Source organism: Lutra lutra, chromosome 10 (assembly GCF_902655055.1).
Source record: "Lutra lutra chromosome 10, mLutLut1.2, whole genome shotgun sequence".
Classification (NCBI taxonomy): domain Eukaryota; kingdom Metazoa; phylum Chordata; class Mammalia; order Carnivora; family Mustelidae; genus Lutra; species Lutra lutra.
The window spans coordinates 3,643,204-3,663,733 of NC_062287.1; the positions used below are offsets into that span (position 1 = coordinate 3,643,204).

General features: G+C 44.5%; 1 protein-coding gene and 1 long non-coding RNA gene across 6 annotated transcripts in view; one reads left to right on the forward strand and one right to left on the reverse strand.

Annotated features, from left to right (window-relative positions):
- Positions 1 to 2,411: 2,411 nt before the first annotated feature.
- On the reverse strand, positions 2,412 to 8,622 carry MSANTD4 (Myb/SANT DNA binding domain containing 4 with coiled-coils). 4 transcript variants are annotated; one of them, XM_047690827.1, is made up of 3 exons: positions 8,529 to 8,622; positions 5,267 to 5,868; positions 2,412 to 4,585 (listed from the first exon to the last, which is right to left on the reverse strand). In XM_047690827.1, the coding sequence occupies exons 2-3, from the start codon at positions 5,726 to 5,728 to the stop codon at positions 4,010 to 4,012; spliced, it is 1,038 nt and encodes a 345-aa protein (XP_047546783.1). In that variant the 5' UTR covers positions 5,729 to 5,868; positions 8,529 to 8,622; the 3' UTR covers positions 2,412 to 4,009. The 4 variants fall into 4 exon arrangements, with proteins under 4 accessions (XP_047546783.1, XP_047546782.1, XP_047546784.1 ...); XM_047690826.1 differs by having other exon boundaries at positions 8,487 to 8,618; XM_047690828.1 differs by lacking the exon at positions 8,529 to 8,622 and adding an exon at positions 8,232 to 8,478.
- Positions 8,623 to 8,972: 350 nt separating this feature from the next.
- LOC125079311 (uncharacterized) overlaps positions 8,973 to 20,530 on the forward strand; it is a 53,085-nt gene continuing 41,527 nt past the window's right edge. The window contains exons 1-2 of one of the 2 annotated variants that reach the window (XR_007121085.1): positions 8,973 to 9,004; positions 10,187 to 10,251. This is a non-coding gene — a long non-coding RNA (uncharacterized LOC125079311). Of the gene's footprint in view, positions 9,005 to 9,890; positions 10,003 to 10,186; positions 10,252 to 20,530 lie in introns of those variants that run through there. The other variant, XR_007121084.1, reaches the window with a different exon arrangement.

Consider the following 20,530-nt stretch of genomic DNA (forward strand, 5'->3'; position numbering starts at 1 on the left):
ATTGAGGGATGGAAATGACAAAGTCCCTGGATCTGAAAAAGGTTTGCTCTGTTGATGGTCACTCTGGGATAGAAAATGAAAAGGTCAAGGGTGAAAGCCACATGATCAAGGCAAAGGGAAGGGAAATGCGTGAAGTGTTTGGAGAGCAGCTTGACAAATGTATTTTAGTGATGTGGGTAGGAGAACATCTTAAACAGGGCAAAGAACGTTTGAGGACATTACATTTGATTCAGAGGGAAGGGGGACTCGTGAGAGGGAAGACAAGTTTCTAGTATCTTTGAGCTGATTTGTAGTTTTAAGCTGACTAATAAGAAGGAGGCAGCTTAGACACACTGACGGCCTGCCACGCCCCAGCTGATAGAAGAGCATTGAGACCAGACCTGTGGTCCTTTCCAGAACTCTTGTCTTTTATGATCTCATGTTCTGTTAATTCTCAGGATGTAATGAAAGCAGTTCTTGGGGAAATCTATTCAGGAAGGGTCGGGCAGGGAGGATTAGAAAGGAAGAGGCAGGAAGCTTCTGGAATTGACAGTGAACGCCACTGTGCTAAGGACGACCTGGGAGGTTGGAGGCTGCAGATGGACTTTATATTGCAACTTACTCATTTTTTTATAGGTGAATGGGTCACATCAGAAAAATGGTAAAAAAAAAAAAATAATAATAATAATAGTAATGAAGGTATTTCCTGATGAAATTCATTAAGAAAGTTATTAGAACTTCTTTATCAAAATTCAAATTGTGTAATCATCGCCTTTTCTCATGTCTCGCTGGTCACGATGCCTCTCTGGATGGGGGTAAATTAATCTCTTGAGACTTCGGCAGCTAATTTAGCATTTAGCCACCTCCTCCCCACCCCTCCAACAGAAGATAGGTCTTCTCTGGTTGTCTCTTCGGTGTACATATGCTAAACCCTTTCTGATACTCACCCCAAAGTGATACATTCCACCTTCCTCCTCTGCGTTTTAATGAGGCCTCTAAACCCCCTGGTGTATACGTGTATGAAGGAGCACACAGGTCAGAAAGAAAGTTAGAGATTGAAAAAGCAAACAGGCAGTTAATATTCTGGGAGCTTTAGGAGGTACAACTTGTGGTCCGAGAAGAGCGACTGGAAAGCCTGGGTAAATTACAAGTGACATAATTTAAAAACAAACAAACAAAATATTGTGAAGGCCAGAAAGGCAGGAAAAGGTAGCTATTCATTTGAAATAAACTATTCTCAGAGCACTAGGATCTGCTTTTCTACTCAGGATAGAAGTGACGAAGCATGAAGAGGTAGAGGCATGAAAAGAGGGGAGAAGCAAAGCCAGATAAAATAGACAAATGAGGCAGAAGATGAGAGAAGAGAAGCAAGGAATTCTCTCCAGTTACAAAGACCGAGTGTTCAATTTGCAAGAAAAAGCCTGAGAGAATGCTCTGTCCCTGCAGATGGACGGGCCCCTCCTTCTTCTAACTCAGCATCTTGACTGAAGGGCATCCTCAGGAGCGGGCTGACCGCAGACTGAGTTTCCATGAACCCCCGGCCAACCTGTAGACCGGAGGAGCCCAGCCAGGACCCACGCCACCCACAGGAGGTCAGTCTCATTTCCTTTAAAACCCCGAGCAACAGGAGCCACGGAGCACTGGTGTGGCGACGAGAGAGGAGCTGCGAACCCCTGGGACGCATTCCAAGGGTGCCTGCCCTTTAGAAACCCAACAGCCAGGTTTTCGAGTGGAGGGACCAACCCAATCCACCCACACCTGGGGGAGGGTTAAGGAAAGCCAAGGCTCTTCAACCAAGGCCCTGGAAGACAGGAAGTGGCTGCTTGGAAAAAAAAAAAAAAATCTCCTCCAGGAACTTAAAGATTGCCCACCCAAAACGGTACGACTGTCTTCATGTTTGCTTCTAGGGAATTGCAGCCTACTGAGCTTCAGTCTAGACGCTGACGGCACCTTGCATTTAAGCAGCAGGTTAGAGGTTAGATAGGGTTTTAAAGCAAACTATGAGCACAGGCGGGGCAGGTGTCATGGTGCCCACTGTACAGATGAGGAGATGCCACCGTGGGGCGTGTGGAAGGACTGCTCACACATGGTCTGCAGCAGAGCTGCCCTCGCAAGCCCTGCGTATGACTGCACCGCACACTTTCCCTCCTTCTCCTCGGAGGCCTTACGGTCAATATTGGCATATCCTTTTTCAAGAATGTAACTGAATCGATGAGGCAATTTTTCCTTTCTTGTAAAAGTAGGGATAAAAGACTTAGCTCAAGAGTTGTTCTGGAGCGAATAAAATCATGTAGGAAGAGCCCCGAGCACAGTGCCTGCCCCAAATGGGAGCACTCACAGAGGAGGCGCTCTTCCAGGCTTAAAAAACCTCAGTCCTCAGAATGCTGATATCACTGGAAACGGTAAACTTTCAGATAGTTAGTATAGGCAGATTTCATTTCTACGGCAGAAGCATTTATTTTGGTTATAAAAAAATAACACTATTTCAAAGTCAAAGTAATGAAGCAGAAGTATATTTTCTCCTTAGAGGTCCCTAGTCCAATCTCACACATGGTGTCAAGACATTCTTAAATTAACAAGGAACAAATGCAGAATCCAGGTCGTATCTGCCAACAGAAGAGATGGATTAAAGCTACATTGTCAGCCCTGGAAATCAGAGAATACAAAGTGATCTCGCGTAGAGAGTCTCAAGATTAGTGCACAGGGGGACCACCTGGATTGTGGAAACAGCACCTGCAGGGGGACTGAAGGCAAGCCACCAGTGTAAAAGCAAGCCCTTGGTCTCAGAACACATACCCCAGGGACTAAAGATACAAAACTCTGTTCCTCAGGGAGGGGGTGGAGACAATATACACCAGACTTCCAGTGTTCCTTTTCTGAGTCTCAGACCCAGGAATAATACTCCATAGTACAGAGTAGGTCAGACAGTGTGTGGTAAGTGCATCCCTAATCCATTTACACACAGCTACTACCATCATCGTCATCATCACCACCTGACACAGAGGACATTCTCCCCCTCCCCCACCCCCAAGCCCACATAGCTACTAGAATTTATTTAAAAAGTAACCACTCATTGATTTAAAGCTCATGGACTACTGGTACCATTTCTATATCGGTACCATTTTTACTAGCTTCAACCTTCATTTACATTAAGATTTAAGTACATGGTTGAAATGACCATTTTTCTACTGAAACTAAGATCATGAATTCAAAGAAAAAAGGGAACTAAACCTTATGCAGCACGAGCAGCTTTGAAAGCATCAACAGCTAGAGGAATGAACTGCTTTTCGAAGTGACCCACCTTGGGCAAACTGCTATTCCCTGCATTATGTTTGGAGTCTCAGGTTAGAGATAGACACTGGGATAAAATACCTAAACATCTTCGTCACTCCCTACATTCAATATACTACACACGAATGTTACACAGTTAAAGGTTTTGGCCATTTAAGTAACTACCCATTTAAATATCTGAGGTTTTAATATTCTGAAATTACAACCAAAGCTCTCGAGGGGGAGTCAGGCTAGGAAAGGGTTTCTGCACCTCAGCAGTACTGCTGTTTTGTGCGGGACCATTTGGAGGTGGGAGCCCTCCTGTGCACGGCAGGACACAGGTAGGCCCGCTGGCCTCTACTGGCTCCATGCCAGTAGCTGACAAGCCAAAATATCTCTAGCTGTTGTCACACGTCTTCCGGGGGGCAGAATCACCCCCTGCTGGGAACCGAGCTAGAATTGTACATGGACTAACTGTCAACTCTGAGTGCACAGATGATACAAGACGCTATGTAATTTTACTCATTCAAAGAGTAGAACAAGGGTTTCTGCTATACTGTCTATGCTAGGGCCTGCCGCTGCTATGGAACACGCGACTTCAGTATACAGGAACCCACACTTAATTGTCTTTTTCCTATCCAAAACACAGACATTAAACAGGAGAAATACCAGAGCTAATCTTGCAACCATTTTTATATTACTGGATACAGAGAAAAATCTATGGTTTCCACACGTCCGCGCACCTTGGAACTGAGATCCATCAGGGCAAGTGTCCCTCCTTCTGAATTCGGAGTCTCTCCTTCTCCACTTGCAAGCGTTCCTTTTCAATCTGCAGCTTCTCCGACTCGAATTTCAAAAACTGCAGCCGATCTTTCTCCAGTTGCAAGCGTTCTCTCTCCAGTTTTAGCTTCTCTGCTTCTATGTCCTGCGGCTGAAGCACGGCCTTCTCCCCCTGGCCGAGTTCGTTCTCTGGGGCCGCTTTCTCCGCGCCCACGATCTGCAGCCTCAGCTTCTCGCGCTCGACTTGCAGCCGCTCCTTCTCCAGCTGCAGCCGCTCGTGCTCCAGGTCCAGGTGTCGCAGCCGCTCCTTCTCCACCTGCAGCCGCTCCTTCTCCACCTGCAGCCGCTCGGCCTCGATGTCCAGGCGCCGCTTCTCGAGCTCCAGCTTCTGTTTCTCGATGTTCACCAGCAGGTGGGGCTCGTCGTAGGCCGACCTGGACGGCGTGGAGTTCAGAGTAAAAAACTCGTCGATGTGGGGGAAGTCGGGGAGTTCGTTTTCCCTCCTGGAATCCGGTATGACGGATGACAACATTTCTTCCTCCTCCTCAATCTCAAACTAAAAGGAAAAAGCAACTTTCAGTTTTTATTTCGATTTCACCGTTGTTCATGTGTCTAAACGCATCCTTCAGAGTCTGTATTGTTTTGAGCCACAGAAAATCATTTCTTTTGAATTTTGAAAAATATTTATAATAAATTACCTGATGTCACTAATACAGCTGACCCTTGAACACTGTGGGTTTGAGCTGGGCGGGTCCACCTGTTCCCCAGGTTTTTTTTTGCTAAATACAGTACAGCCCTGGAAATGTATTTTCTCTTATGATTTTCTTTTCTGTAGCTTACATTAAGAATACCACACGTGATATATGTAACAAAAAACAGGAGGTCATCGAGTGTTTGTGTTACTGATAAGGCTGTGGGTCTACAGCGGGCTACTGGGAGTTAAGTTTGAGGGGCTGTGAAAACTTACGGCTTTTCCACTTGCAAAGCCAGTGCGCCCCCCTGCCGCCACCCCCCCCGTGTCGCTCAAGGGTCAACTGTATGCATCATTAAGAGAAACATGTTTAGGTTCAAAGACAGATTAATGACATGGAGGAAGAAAAAATGGAATGACTTTCTTAGGAACTACTTTTAAGTGAGCTTGACAACTGGGACCTTTACTGTTCCTGGACTACCCTGAACTCCAACATCAGAACTAAAGGAGCAAAAAGAGAACGAGGACTCCCGGGCTACTACTTACTTCGGGACTCTGGGGATCTCTTTCTTCCTCTTCCACTTTGACCTCAGTTAAGGATCCACCTGCGTCCCGGAAATCCGCCACGTTCTGCCAATCGAAATTCGTATCATTGCGGAATCCAATCTTTTCATCGATCTCTTCGGTGAGAGAGTCATCCAAGTCGGACGTGGGGAGGGGAAACCCCGAGCCGACCAGCTTAATGTTCGCCTTCATCCTCTTCCTCTTCATGAGGGCCCGCCAGTCCAGGTACCGCCGCTTCACCTCGGTCCCCGTCCTCTGCTCGCCCTCCCCGACGGCGTTCACACACTGCGCGATCTCCTCCCAGGCCATCCGCTTCATCACATTGATGGTCGTGTTGAGCTGCTTGGAAAAAATGACTTCTTTCCGTTTCGTGATTTCTTTCAAAAGGGTCTGAGTTTCTTGGACACTAAAATTGCTTTTCCTTTTCCTTTTCAACTGCTTCATTTTCCCAACGTAAGTGCAAAGAAGATGTGAAAAGCCGGGAAATGCGACAAAGCACAAGAACCAAGGGCACCCCCTGGTTGGCCCTTTGTTCACATCAGAGTCTTCGGCTCATCTCGGAGCACAGGCGGGCTGGATGATTCCTGGGGAGAAAGAGGTCAAAGCCGTCAGCCTGCAGCCTGCAGCGTCCACGCGGGGAGCCGTACCCCGGACCGAAGACAAGCACACAGCTCTGCTCTGGCTCTGACCCGACCGCCTCCCCGCGGTTCCCTCACCTGGGCTCCTGCCCTGGCGCCTGACCCCCACTTGTCACCCTGGGCCACCCCTGCTTCTCCACTCCCAGGCCATTCTCTCTTCCCACCCCACCGGCCGGCTTCCCGTCACCCGTCGTCACCCTCCTCCCCTGTTCCGGGCCTCTGTGCACATGGGTGCCTTGGCTGGGGAGGTGGGCACCTGCCAGGAATGAACGCCCTGCCTTCACATTAGATCCCAAGTCGCTGAATGAACATTCTAGAACACTGGTAAATGATCACATTTAATTAGTACTCTGGCCTACCATTCCTTATGTAATTTATATAAAAATATATATTTTCTACATATACTTATAAAAAAGGACAGAAGCAACGTGACTTATACATTGTCACACCAGCCCAAATGTACTTCTTGGTACCTATGTCGCAGCTCACTTCAGAGAACTACTGAAGTGCAAACTTGGCTTTTGCCTTCCTCTACCATCTGTTTCGGCACTAGTGGGGTCTGGGAGATGATAGCCCACTTGTTCCAAGGGAGGTATCCTCAATATGCAACAATATGCCTAACAAACAGGAAGTACAAATACAACTTAAAACAAGGTGATTAGGGTTGGAAAAAGACAGAAAATGAAATAAAGTAACTCAAGGAAGGTAAGCTAACAAAACAAACTTCAGTGGGCAAAGCATATGTTTAAAAGGAAAAGGCAGCCCCAGACAATATGGGCAAGAATCAGTTTGTGAAACTAAGTGAAGCCTTTAGATAAATTCCCCACCCTTGATTATGCCAAAAAACGTAAGAACCTAACAAGTCATAAAACATTGTGAAGAGAAAATTCTAAGTAAAAAGGCTTTGTTGCTACTGTAGTCTGTATGGACCAATGATGAGTACGTAGGTTATCAAAGACATATTTTCAGTATGGAATCAGCAAGTTAGATGTCCTTAAAAATAGAACAGAGAGCTAAAATAATATCAAATTCTGTATCATATTAAAAACAATGTATTCATGGCTTTTTGTTTCCAAAAGATAAAGAATGTTTCAGAGCACTTCAATAGCTTCTTGAACCAATTAAAAAGTGCCACCGTATTTTTAAGGTAAAAGCATGATAAAAATAAAAATATTTACCAGGAGATGAGATGAATAAACTACACACAGCGACACAGGGGCATACGTGCAGTAAATATTATGTTAGAGGATGGATATGGCTTAGCCCAACATTATTCCTGCGTACACGTATCTTAGATTTCCAGACAGTTTCGACGTAATTATGTGAAAACCTTTGACATCTTCTGATTACTGTAAGAAAGTGCCCAAATCAGTGCACCCTGAGCTGAAATTTGGTCGCGATTTTTGCACGGAGAGAAGCTAAGCTATGTGTCCAGGATCTTTTTTTTTTTTTTTCCCTGTTCTTTCCTTTGTATTTGGAGGCTTATATAACAGCTTGGGGTTCTGTCATCCACCACCTAATAACTTACTCAAATATTGATTGGGCTCCTCCTATGTGCCACGCACAAAGTCCCTGTTCCCAGTACTGGGGATAGAACACGTCACAGAGCGTGAAAAGATGCCATTTTAGATGTCAAATACTACCCCGTTTATATCGGTTGTGTTCCCTGTCTTTACCGAAGGGAATTGGGCAGCTGCAACCTCTAAAACCCCATAGATCTGGCATGCCCCAACACAGACAACTGCCATTTTCCCTGAAATCCCAGCGGACATTCCTTCCAGGATGGACATGGGTATAAGTAGTTCACTGATGTAATCCACCGAAGGCATAAAATAACTGGGGGCCTTGTTTATTCGCGGACTAACACTTGAGAATGAAGTTCCTAAATACTGTGTGATAAGACAGAATTAAGAGGTCCGAGGGAAATCAGGCGCCGTCAACTCTGGGTCCCCCCCCCCAATAATTTATATATATTTGTAAATTCGGTAGGCTGGTCAGAAAAAGAAAGCATCACAAAATATCCAAACTTTCCCAAGTCCCCCTCCTCCCCGCGCCCACATATTCTTCTAGGAAATTCACGTCCCTGCCGACCAGGATGCGCTCTTCTCTGAAACTTGCGGTAGGTAAGTGAAGTTTACTTAGGGGCCACCTGTTATCAGAATGAGAGGACACCTGTCCCCCGGCCCCGCCGCCTTCTGTGGGACCGCCCGGGAAGGGCCGCAGGGAAGACCCGGGGACTCGGAGCTCCCAGGAGGCCACCCCGGGGGAGGTGGCGCCCGCCCGCCTCTGCCACAGCGCGGCGGCCACACCTGCTGGGAGAGGTGGCGACCTGGACGGCAAGTCTTCTTTCTGTTTACTAAAGCAGAGTCCCGACTCGGTGCGCGGGAAAGTCCCGCAGCCTGGGTTCAGCGGCCACAGCCCTCCCACCCGCCCCGGGCGGGCTGCTACTTCTAGGAGCGTCGTGGTCCCGCTGCGACGCAGATGCAGGGCCAAGGCCGGCCCCGTGGGGACCGCCACCTGCCGCTGAGCCCCGCCGGGACCTTCCCCGCTGCGAGGGCACCCACCGTCCGCGGAGCTGCCGCCTCCTCCCGGACAGACTCTCTCACCTGCGACCCCGGCGGCACCTCCGCCCGATCGCCTCTGAGGGGCCTAGGAAAAAAGATGCTTGATTGATACCCCGCCCACTAACTTCGCCCGCCCCCTTGCCGCCACCCACTGGGTGGCGCAGCTGCCACTCGTTCTAGACGGTTCACCCATTGGTCCGGATGGTATTGCCATTCTGGCTGAGGGCCCGCCCCAGGTCTGGCCTCACAATGGGAATCGAGTCCCCAACCGGTTCCGGGTTAGTGCCCTGGAATCCGCCCCCTTGCGATTCGCGGCCTCCCATTCTGCGCTCAGGCGTTGGCGTGAGGGTCTGTCAGTCAAGTGAGCTCTAGAAACCGATTGGCTCCTGGCGATCAGCCTGCGGCGCTTTTCCGCCCGATTGGGTCCCTGGCCATCCCGCCTCCAAACTCTACCCCTGTCCTTGACCCTCACCTTTTAAAAGGGCGAAGAGGCGGGGGGGACCTTGGCGTTGTCCCAGGTACCTTCAGGGTTTGTTTCACCTTCTGCTCCAGCAAGTGGGGCTTAGTTTGGCCTCAGCGAAATGCCGGTGGTTTCCTCACACCTCAGCCGGTCCTCATCACACTTGCCTCCAGAGTCCCTGGACCTGTTGACCAGCTCTTTCTGGTTTCCCGCGCTCTGCGCCTTCCTCCCTGGCGGCCCAGTTCTGGCTGCCAGCCCCGGCTCTGGTGTCCCTGAGGGCTCTGTCTGTGGTCCCTTCTTCCCGCTGTCGCCTGGGCGTCCCTGGGCGCAGCCACACTCCTGACAGGAAGTGCAGACCGTCTCCCAGGAGCTGGGCTGCTTTTCCCTCTGGCTTCACTTCGGCTTCGTCTGCGAGCCACATGCCCCGCTTCGCCCTCTCTCCTTCCCCCACTTCTCCGCTCTCAGTCCCCAGCCTGGAGAGTGGCCCTGGGACTCCGTGTGCTCACCGCGGGGCCTCCGCCGGGAAAGGCCCGTCGCTGCCTCTTCCCTGCTGGGCGCGGGCTGGGGTGGCAGTTCTGTCAGAAGGTCAGAAGGAAGCCCGCCTTCGTCTCCGCTCGCCGGCCTCCTTCCAAGCGGTCTCTCGGATGTGGGCGGCCCGGCCGACCGACGCTCAGTCACATCTCAAGCTCTTGGGCGCCGGAGAACTTGTTTAGCCCGAGTGTTGTCCACGGCTGTACGCGGCCTCCCCTCTCTGTGCCTGTTCAATCCTGCTCCAGCCCTACCCCGGCGCGCTCCTCTCGGACAGCTCTTGTCCCCTGTGCCCTGTGGGTGGGTCTTTCTAGTTCTCTGCGGTCATTTCTCGGCCTACACGGGGCCTGGAGTGGAATAGGCGCGCGGAAGAGCTCTGGAGGATAAATAATGGAATATTCCGGATGAACGGTGAATGTTTTCCGGATTCCCGGAAGAACTCGCCCATAAAAGCGAAGTCCTTGTGAAATACACTCCTCGAGATGTGACGATCGGTTTAATCTTTCCGACTTTCACTGGCGAGTCTGTGTAAGAAGCATGCCTATACTTTTGCCTAAGTAGGACGAAAACGTGTTTTCTTGACAATTACAAGAACTTAGATTTTTATAATTTTGACTTTTGTTTGGGGTGGGTGTTTCTCGGGTGAGTGCGGAGAGAAGGTAAGAAAACTATCCATCCCAGTTATGACCCCTTTCTCTCTGTGCCCTTTCAGAGTATGTCCGCTTCTTGAGTCTGTTCATCGGCTTCATTAACACGGATAACACCTAGACCGCGGCAGTAAGTATTAAGAACCTTCTGCTCTCAGAGGAACTCTTGAAGGTTCCTGCAATCAAATCTCCATCTCTTTGCAAGGCCTTTTCCAGATAGCCTCACTATTTTTTCTCAGCTAGGACTTGCATGAGTGCATGTGGACCAACAAGTGGTCATGGAGGGTAATCCAAAATGCCTAATATTAGTACCCTGTTATGAACCTGATAGTCTGTTAACTTGATTTTTGTTTTTACTAATCTCAGACGAGACATAAGACCCCAAAGTTCTTACACACTTATTCTAGAACTGAGCTGTCCAACTGTTGTAGCCTCTAGCCGGAAATGGGGCTAGTAGAACTGAGTAACTGAAGTTTAGTTCTATTTAATTTTAATTAATTTTAATTTAAAAATAGAATTCAGTCAATTCAGTGACTGGAAATGTTTGGAAAACTTATGTGAATTATTAGTTATGTGAATATACTTTTTCAACTGTAAATTTTTAAAAAATCTAATTACAGATGGAATAGGGATGCCTGGCTGGCTTAAGGTGGTAGAGCCTGTGCCTCTTGATCCTGGGGTCAAGCGTATGTACATGCATACATACAGACAGACAGGATTTCTGATAAATTAGCATCTGAACTGAGAGGTACTGTAAGAATAAAATAAACACAGGATTTCAGAGATTTAGTTTAAAAATGTACAATGCCTCATTGATGATTTTCATACTGATTACAAGTTAAATGATAAAATTTTGCATACTTGGGTTAAGGAAAATATATTCTTAAAATGAATTTTGCCTGTGATTTGTTTTTGTACTTTTTCAAATGCGGCTAATACGAAATTTAATCTCATACATGTGGTTTGCATTGTATTTCTGTTAGACAGGCTGTTCTAGGTTGTGCGTGGCCACAGCTTATTAAAAGTCTCAGAATGAGAATGTAATCGTTAGCTAAAATATCTCTCTTTCACTACCTATTATTTAATCCAAGAGAAAGAAGAAAGTCACAAGTGCTGTCTTTCCTCCAAATGCGGTTTAGTTAAGAAACAAGTCCCCCGGTTCCCATGGTAGAACCTACATTATATATGAACAGTCACCGCATCACGCTATCTCTGCCCTCCCGGTTTGCCTCGCACGTGGCCTGCTTCCTCCTGGCTTGTGTGGTACTCTTATTCCGCAAAACCTTCTTTTTCCTGACAACCTGAGAACAGATCAACTTGGCCTTTCTCATAAGAGTTCTGTGCTTATACATACTCTGTTTAGATGTTCACTGGCCTCCCCTCCCTTTCTCCCACTGAGCGCTAGCACCTTGCACATTACCTATTGGGCTGACAGAAGTGTATTTGTTGACTTGAGCTGAACATTGACAAAGTAAAACTCACTGTATTTTGTCCTCTGTGATGTTCCACCAACTTACCTGCAATTTTCATCATCCCTCAGTTAAATTATCAGGGAGTATAAAATGATATTGAATGCCTTTTGGCACAAATTTCATGTTTCTAGAAACTTTTACATTGAATGGAAAGCCAGTGTGGTTCTTAGAGAAAGTGTTGTGGTTCTTTTCCTTTGGTTTTTCTCTTATAACTGGAAAAAATAGGAAATGTTAGAACACGGGCTTTTTAAAAATGGTACTTATAACAGCAAGAGGTAGGGAGAGCAGATTTTAATTTTGAAGATCATTCTGGTACCAAATCTTGAGAAGTTGATGGGTCCTGGTGTTCTGGCCAGCGTTGGCTGAGGCTGGATCACCACTTTTGTTTATGGTGGAAGGTCTGGTTCCTACTGGAGTAGCCTATGAAGTAGTGTGGGCCAGTGCTTATTAGGAAAGTCATTCATAATAGTTTCCCAGAAAATCACCTGTACAGGGAGTTGCCCTGTGGGAGAAACAGATCGATTCCAAATCTATTCTTGTGATTTGGAATGTGTGCCCTGGTCACTTTCTATTTGGAGTCCGTTTTAAAAATTCACTCTTGGTATATATACACTTTCGGTTTTTCTCTCCTGTTTGGCAGTCAGAGAGGCCTCTTGTTGAAAACAGTTTTAACGGTTTTGTGGGTTGACCATCTGTCTCTTTGAGTCCCCTGCAGAATGAGTTTTATTCATGCAAAATAGCCTACATTTTAAATTGCCCCATTCCAAATATATACCGAATGTGTAGTGAAATTGATCTGGCCCTTTTTTGCATTATATATCAACAGAAAAACTGCAGAAATGTCATTTTAGTAATAAAGATTAATCACATTGTTTTCTCAGTTTGAGAAATTACTGTGACTTTTTGTAACCTCTTGGTTGTTTTATGTGGATGCACATTCTTGAGTTCCTTCTATAAGAATTGTACTGAGTTTTGGAGCCGGGAACTCGTCAGTCACTGGCCAGTTCTCTTTCTTCATCTCATTTTGAAAATAATTATTGAATACTATTCCGTGCCAGCCACTGCCCTCAGGGCTTCCTCTGCATGAGTCTATTTCACTATTACAAGAACCCTCCTATTCCTTCCAGTTTGTAGGGGAGGGACCTGAGGCTGAATGCTGGGAAGTGTGTCTCCCAGGCTGCACAAGGGAACTGGCGTTTAAGCCCAGGTGGCCCCCACACTCACACCCCGTGCTGGGGGCTCACTCACAGCAGGTGTTACTGCTCCCTGCCAGGACATTTAAAAGTGGATGAACATTTAGAAAGATTATAGAAGAGTAGAGAGACAACGACTCCTCTCCACCACACACACCAAATACCATCTTTTCCCAAACATTTTTGGACTGTGTTATAAGCTCCTTAAAGGCAGGGATCATGTCCCTTGTCTCTTATCCCCAGCACGGACCTTGCATTCACTGTTTGTTCCCAAACGCGTTTTGATTTGGGCTTGTGGCATGGATGATGGTCGTAGAATCCCCTGGAGCCGTGGCCTTTGCCAGGAAATCCATCAGTGGTTAGGGTCTGACTGACAGCTGCTCTGTACTACACTGTCTGTTGCTTTTACTCACTTCTTCGCCATTTTCCATGGAGAACCTTCTGAATACAACAGCTGTATTGTCTCTAGGCAAAGTTTGTTCTTGACTTTTTTCCTGTTCTGATTATTTGTCTGTGAGGAGGAGTAATGGCTGTGGTCAGTACACATTAACAATAACACAGAGGTAAGTGGGATCCTGAGTTGGCATAGACAACTTGCCTTTGGTGACTCTGCTCATTTAATTGTTTTTCTTTAAGTGCTCTCTGTGCCCAGTGTGGGGATGGAACTCATGACCTCGAGATTAAGAGTCACAGGCTGTCCTGACTGAGCCAGTCAGATGCCACTCATTTAAATTTTTTAAGACAGGAGCTGTGATTGCTGGCGAGACTTTTTGGAAACAAGGAAAAAGGCTGAAGGGACACAGGGGGAAAAAAAAGCATTTCACAAGATCTAGTAACAGAGAGCACCTCAAATTTTAGCTTGTCTCCCATTCCCAAACACACACTTTCTTAATACTCTTGAGCGCGGTTCCCTGTCTGCAAGGCCAAGAAATGAGAGTACAGATTTAAACCATAGTTAACAAGGAGGTTATGGGGGATCCAGGTTATTTGCCATTTTTCAAAATGATTTCTAACTTCATAAAAAGATAAATCCAGAAGACTTTATAATCCTACTTCCTTTATAATCTCTGTCTTTTATTTCTGTCCTCACAATGTCATCCTTTTGGGTCTGTCTTACAAGAAAGAGTGGTTTGTGGCTCGTCTGGTCACTAAGCAGAGGTCGGCCTAAGACCACATCAGCAGGAGCCTGGCCCCCGGGTCTGGTTTCCCTTCCTTCTCCCGTGATCAGCTTCAGAGAATCCTGTTCTGCCACTTCAGAGAGCATATCAAACTATTTGATTTCTCAAAAACGTAATGATATGGAAGACAAAAGACAAAAAAACAGAAGATAAAATTCACCGATGTTGTCTCTTTTTCCAATTCCTCCCATCCCCTTCATTCCTAGCTGGAAAATACCATAGCTACACTTGCTCGCTGCCGACTAGGCACCAGACAGTAGTAAGTACTTCACTCATCTTGTCTTTTATAAGGGGCTTACAATTAGGGAAACTAAGGCATGGAATTGAGGATGCATCAGCATTTTACGAGAGAGGAAATGGAGGCTTGGGAGTTAGGAGGTTATCTATAGGTCACACAGCAAGGCTGTGGGGGTACTGAGACCCCCTGCACGGATCCAGCCCCTTGCTTCCCCAAACCCTTGTGAAGTCTTCCTCTCTGGGCAAGAAACGATTTTCCCAAGTTACGATTGAGCTGAAAAAACCTGAAAAAGGCAGAAAGCAGTGGCCCCTTACAGAGCTGTTGATAACCTACCAGCAACTCCTGTAGCATGAGCTGTAGGTCCAGACCTCCCTCACAGAGGCTCCATGCCATCCCTTTCCAGATCCTCTACCTTTTCCTGGTTTTGGTTCTTGAACTACCCTTAGCTCTCCACTGTGATCACTAACCTTCCTTTTTTTTTTTTAATTTTTTTTTATTAAGTTTTATATATTTTTTATAAACATTTAATGTATTTTTATCCCCAGGGGTACAGGTCTGTGAATCGCCAGGTTTGCACATTTCACAGCACTCACCATAGCACATACACTCCCCAATGTCCATATCCCCACCACCCTCTCCCGACCCCTTTCCCCTCAGCAACCTTCAGTCTGTTTTTTGAGATTGGGTCTTTTATGCTTTGTCTCCCTCCTGATCCCATCTTCTTTCATTTTTTTCTTTTCCTACCTCCCAAACCCCCCATGTTGCATCTCCACTTCCTCATATCAGGGAGATCATATGATAGTTGTCTTTCTCTGATTGACTTATTTCGCTAAGCATAATACCCTCTAGTTCTATCCACGTCATCGCAAATGGCAAGATTTCATTTCTTTTGATGGCTGCATAGTATTCCATTGTGTGTGTGTATATATATATATACCATATCTTCTTTATCCATTCATCTGTTGATGGACATCTAGGTTCTTTCCATAGTTTGGCTATTGTGGACATTGCTGCTGTAAACAGTCGGGTGCACGTGCCCCTTTGGAGCACCACGTTTGTATCTTTAGGGTATATACCCAGTAGTGCAATTGCTGGGTCATAGGGAAGCTGTGCGAATATCATTCTCAATGGGGAAAAACTGTCTTTTGCCATTGGACATTCTTTCCTGTTTTGTTGAAGAGTAGTTCACTATCGAGTTGAGGGTCCATTTCTGGGCTCTCTTTATTGTTCCATTGATCTTTGTGTCCGTTTTGTGCCAGTGCCATACTGCCTTGATGATTACAGCTTGGTAATAAACCTTGAAGTCTGGAATTGTGATGCCACCAACCTTGGCTTTCTTTTTCAACATTCCTGTGGCTATTCAAGGTCTTTTCTGATTCCATATAAATTTTAGAATTATTTGTTCCATTTCTTTGAAAAAAAAGGATGGTATTTTGATAGGGATTGCATTAAATGTGTAGATTGCTCTGGTAGCATAGACATTTGCACACTATTTGTTCGTCCAATCCATGAGCATGGAACATTTTCCCATTTCTTTGTGTCTTCCTCAATTTCTTTCATAAGTACTTTATAGTTTTATGAGTACAGATTCTTTGCCTCTTTGCCTCTTTTGGATAGGTTTATTCAGGGTATCTTATGGCTTTGGGTGCAATTGTAAATGGGATTGACTCCTTAATTTCTCTTTCTTCTGTCTTGCTGTTGGTGTCTAGAAATGCACCTGATTTCTGTGCATTGATTTTATATCCTGACACTTTACTGAATTCCTGTATGAGTTCTAGTAGATTTGGAGTGGAATCTTTTGGGTTTTCCACATAAAGTGTCCTATCATCTGCAAAGAGGGAGAGTTTGATTTCTTTTTCGCTGATTCGGATGTCTTTTATTTCTTTTTGTTGTCTGATTGCTGAGACTAGGACTTCTAGTACTATGTTGAATAGCAGTGGTGATAGTGGACATCCCTGTCGTGTTCCTGACCTTAAGAGAAAAGCTCTCAGTTTTTCCCCATTGAGAATGATATTCGCTGTGCGTTTTTCATAGATAGCTTTCATGATATTGAGGTATATACCCTCTATGCCTACATTGTGAAGAGTTTTGATCAAGAAAGGATGCTGTACTTTGTTAGATGCTTTTTCAGCCTCTACTAGGAGTATCATATGGTTCTTGTTTTTTCTTTTATTAATGTATTGTACAACATTGATTGATTCGTGGGTGTTGAACCAACCTTGCAGGCAAGGAATAAATCCCACTTGGTTGTGGTGAATAATCCTTTTAATGTACTGTTGGATCCTATTGGCTTGTATTTTGGTGAGCATTTTCACATTTGTGTTCATCAAGGATATTGGTCTCTAATTCTCCTTTTTGATGGGGTCTTTGTCTGGTTTTTGAGTTCAAGATAATGCTGGCCTCATAAAATGACTTAGGAGATTTTTCTTCCATTTCTATTTTTTGGAATAGTTTCAGGAGAATAGGTTTTAGTTCTTCTTTAAATGTTTGGTAGAATTCCCTTGGGAAGCCATCTGGCCCTGGGCTCTTGTTTGTTGGGAGGATTTTTGATGACTCTCCTTAATGTTTCCGGGTCAGTTCAAGTTTTCCATTTCTTACTGGTTCAGTTTTGGTAGTTTATACTTCTCTAGGAATGCATCCATTTCTTCCAGATTGTCAAATTTGCTGGTGTATAGTTGCTCATAATGTATTCTTATAATTCTTTGTATTTCTTTGGTGTTGGTTGTGATCTCTCCTCTTTCATTCATGATTTTATTTATTTGGGTCTTTTCTCTTTTCTTTTTAATAAGTTTGGCCAGGGGTTTATCAATTTTATTCATTCTTTCAAAGAACCAGCTCCTAGTTTTGTTGATCTGTTCTACTGTTCTTTTGGCTTCTATTACATTAATTTTTGCTCTGATCTTTATGATTTCTCTTCTCCTCCTGGGTTTAGGCTTTCTTTCCTGTTCTTTCTCCAGCTCCTTTAGGTGCAGGGTTAGGTTGTGTACTTGATACCTTTCTTGTTCCTGGAGAAAGGCTTGCATCACTCTATACTTTCCTCTCAGGACCGCCTTTGCTGTGTCCCAAAGATTTTGAACAGTTGTATTTTCATTTTCATTGGTTTCCATGAATTTTTTCAATTCTTCTTTAATTTCCTGGTTGACCCAATCGTTCTTTAGTGGGATGCTCTTTAGTCTCCATGTATTTGAGTTCTTTTCAACTTTCCTCATGTGATTGAGTTCTAGCTTCAGAGCACTGTGGTATCAAAATATGCAGAGAATGATCCCAACCTTTTGGTACCAGTTGAGACCTGATTTATGACCCAGGATGTGATCTATTCTGGAGAATGTTCCATGTGCACTAGAGAAGAATGTATATTCTGTTGCTTTAGGATGGAATGTTCTGAATATATCTGTGATGTCCATTGGTCCAGTGTATCATTTAAAGTCTTTATCTCCTTGTTGATCTTTTGCTTAGATAATCTGTCCATTTCAGTGAGGGGAGTGTTAAAGTCCCCTACTACTATTGATGTGTTTCTTTGTTGTTGTTATTAATTGGTTTATATATTTGTCTGCTTCCATGTTAGGGGCGTAGATATTTAAAATTGTTAGATCTTCTTGTTGGACAGACCCTTTGAGTATGATATAGTGTCCTTCCTCATCTCTTATTATAATCTTTGGCTTAAAATCTAATTGATCTGATATAAGGATTGCCACCCCAGCTTTCTTTTGATGTCCATTAGCATGGTAAATTGTTTTCCACCCCCTCACTTTAAATATGGAGGTTTCTTTGGGTCTAAAGTGAGTTTCTTATAGATAGTATATCGATGGGTTTTAGCTTTTTATGCATTCTGATACCCCGTGTCTCTTGATTGGGGCATTTAGCCCATTTACATTCAGGGTAACTATTGAAAGATACGAATTTAGTGCCATTGTAATGCCTGTAAGGTGACTGTTATTGTATATTGTCTCTGTTCCTTTCTGATCTTCTACTTTGAGGCTCTCTCTTTGCTTAGAGGACCCCTTTCAACATTTCCTGTAGGGCTGGTTTGGTGTTTGCAAATTCCTTTAATTTTTGTTTGTCCTGGAAGCTTTTTATCTCTTCTTCTATTTTTAATGACAGCCTAGCTGGATATAGTATTCTTGGCTGCATATTTTTCTCATTTAGTGCTCTGAATATATTATGCCAGTTCTTTCTGGCCTGCCAGGTCTCTATGGAAAAGTCTGCTGCCAGTCTAATATTTCTCCCATTGTATGTTACAGACTTCTTGACCTGAGCTACTTTCAGGATTTTCTCTTTGACACTAAGACTTGTAAGTTTTACTATTAGATGATGGGGTGTTGACCTATTTTTATTGATTTTCAGGGGAGTTCTCTGTGCCTCCTGGGTTTTGATGCTTGTTCCCTTTGCCATATTAGTGAAATTCTCTACCATAATTTGCTTCAATATACGTTTTGCTCCTCTCTGTTGTTCTTCTCCTTCTGGAATCCCAATTATTCTAATATTGTTTTGTATTCTGGTATCACTTATCTCGAATTCTCCCCTTGTGTCCAGAAGTTGTTTATCTCTCTTTTTCTCAGCTTCTTTATTCTCTATCATTTGGTCTTCTATACCACTAATTCTCTCTTCTGCCTCATTTATCCTAGCAGTAAGAGCCTCCATTTATTGATTGCACCTCATTGACAGCTTTTTTTTTTATTTCAACTTGCTTAGACTTTAGTTCTTTTATTCCTCCAGAAAGGATTTTATTTCTCCAGAAAGGGTTTCTCTAATATCTTCCATGCCTCTTTTGAGCCCAGCTAGCACCTTGAGAATCGTTGTTCTGAACTCTAGTTCTGACATATTACCAATGTCCGTATTGTTTAGGTCCCTAGCTGTCAGTACTGCCTCTTGTTTTTTTTTTTTTTTTTTTGTTGTTGTTGTTGTTGTTTGTTTGTTTGTTTTTGTGGTGAGTTTTTCTGCCTTGTCATTTTATCCAGATAAGAATGAATGAACGAGAGAATAAAATACTGAAAGGGTGGCATAGATCTCAGAAAAATGTACACTAACCAAATCAGAAGAGATCCAAAACCGGGGGGAGAAGAAAAGAGGAAAAAAGAAATTTAAAAAATACACACACACACACACACACACACATATATATACATATATATATATATATATATATATATATATATATATTAGACTGGTGAATAGAACAGAGCCACCCACTTGATTTTGGGTGTATTTTGGTCTCTTAGAAGAAACTACCCCCCAAAATTTTAAAGAAAGAAAAACTTACATATATACAAAAATAAGGATAAACTTGATCAAGGGATGGAATATCACTGTAAAGATGAAAATTTTAAAAAATATTCTAAAAAAGGAATTGATAAGTTGATTCAAAGATGAAAAAAAAAATAGAGAGAGAGATGGGAATGTGCTCAGGCTGGAGACTAGAACAAAGCCTTATGCTAGATTAGGGTATATTTTGATCTATTAGAAGGAATTTTATCCCAAAATTTTTTAGAAAAAAAAACCCATATGTATACAAAATATAAGTTAAATACAATGAAGGGATAAAATATGACCATAACAACGAAGGTTTAAAAAGATTTTTTTTTAGACAGGTATTGTTAAGATAAACTTGTCCTCTTTCCTCTTTTAATGTTTTTTAACAAGTTAAAAAATAGAATAAAAAAAATTTAAAAAACGTTATCTTTGGAAGACTAAAGGATCATGGGGAAAAAGCCATGAATTTTGTGCATTGCTTTCCCCTAACTCTGGAGTCCCATTGTTCTCATTGATCAGTGAACTTGGTCTTGGCTGGATGTTCTTGCTAATCTTCTGTGGGAGGGGCCTGTTGCAGTGATTCTCACGCCTTTGTCCGAGGCGGAATCGCACCGCTCTTGCCAGGGGCTGGGCTAAGTAATCTGCGCCGGTTGGCTCTAGGGAGCTTTTGTTCTCTGATCGCTTCCCATACCTCTTTGGAGGATGGGAATGAAGATGACGGCTGCCCTGTCTCCAGCCCAGAGGAGCCGAGAGCTCGGGCCCCACTCCTCAGTGCGCTCTCAGAGAAAAGCTGTCAATCCCTCCATCTCCCTGGTCTCCGGCCGGGCTCTGTGCTCACCTGGCCTGTGACTAAGAGTTTCTGTCTCTGGCGCACGGCCCCATTTGGAGTCTCCAAACCCATCAGATTCCTGCTGTGCTGCTCCTCCTGGGGAAGGAAGGTGAGTCTCCCTGGATCTGCCACTTGTGGGGGTCCCTGCTCAAAGAGTAGAGGCCTGACTGTGCCTCAGATCATGGTTTAAGGTAACCCTAATCTGAAAGCTCACTCCTTGGCTCCGTCTCTGCAGCTGGCTTCCTGGCT

What these genes read in the sequence shown, in the direction of transcription:
- MSANTD4 (XM_047690827.1), bottom strand. Translation starts at nt 5,728, where the DNA reads ATGAAGCAGTTGAAAAGGAAAAGGAAAAGCAATTTTAGTGTCCAAGAA. An exon ending in GAGATCCCCAGAGTCCCGAA is followed by an intron (nt 4,586 to 5,266) that starts GTAAGTAGTAGC and finishes TTTTCCTTTTAG; the next exon opens with TTTGAGATTGAGGAGGAGGA.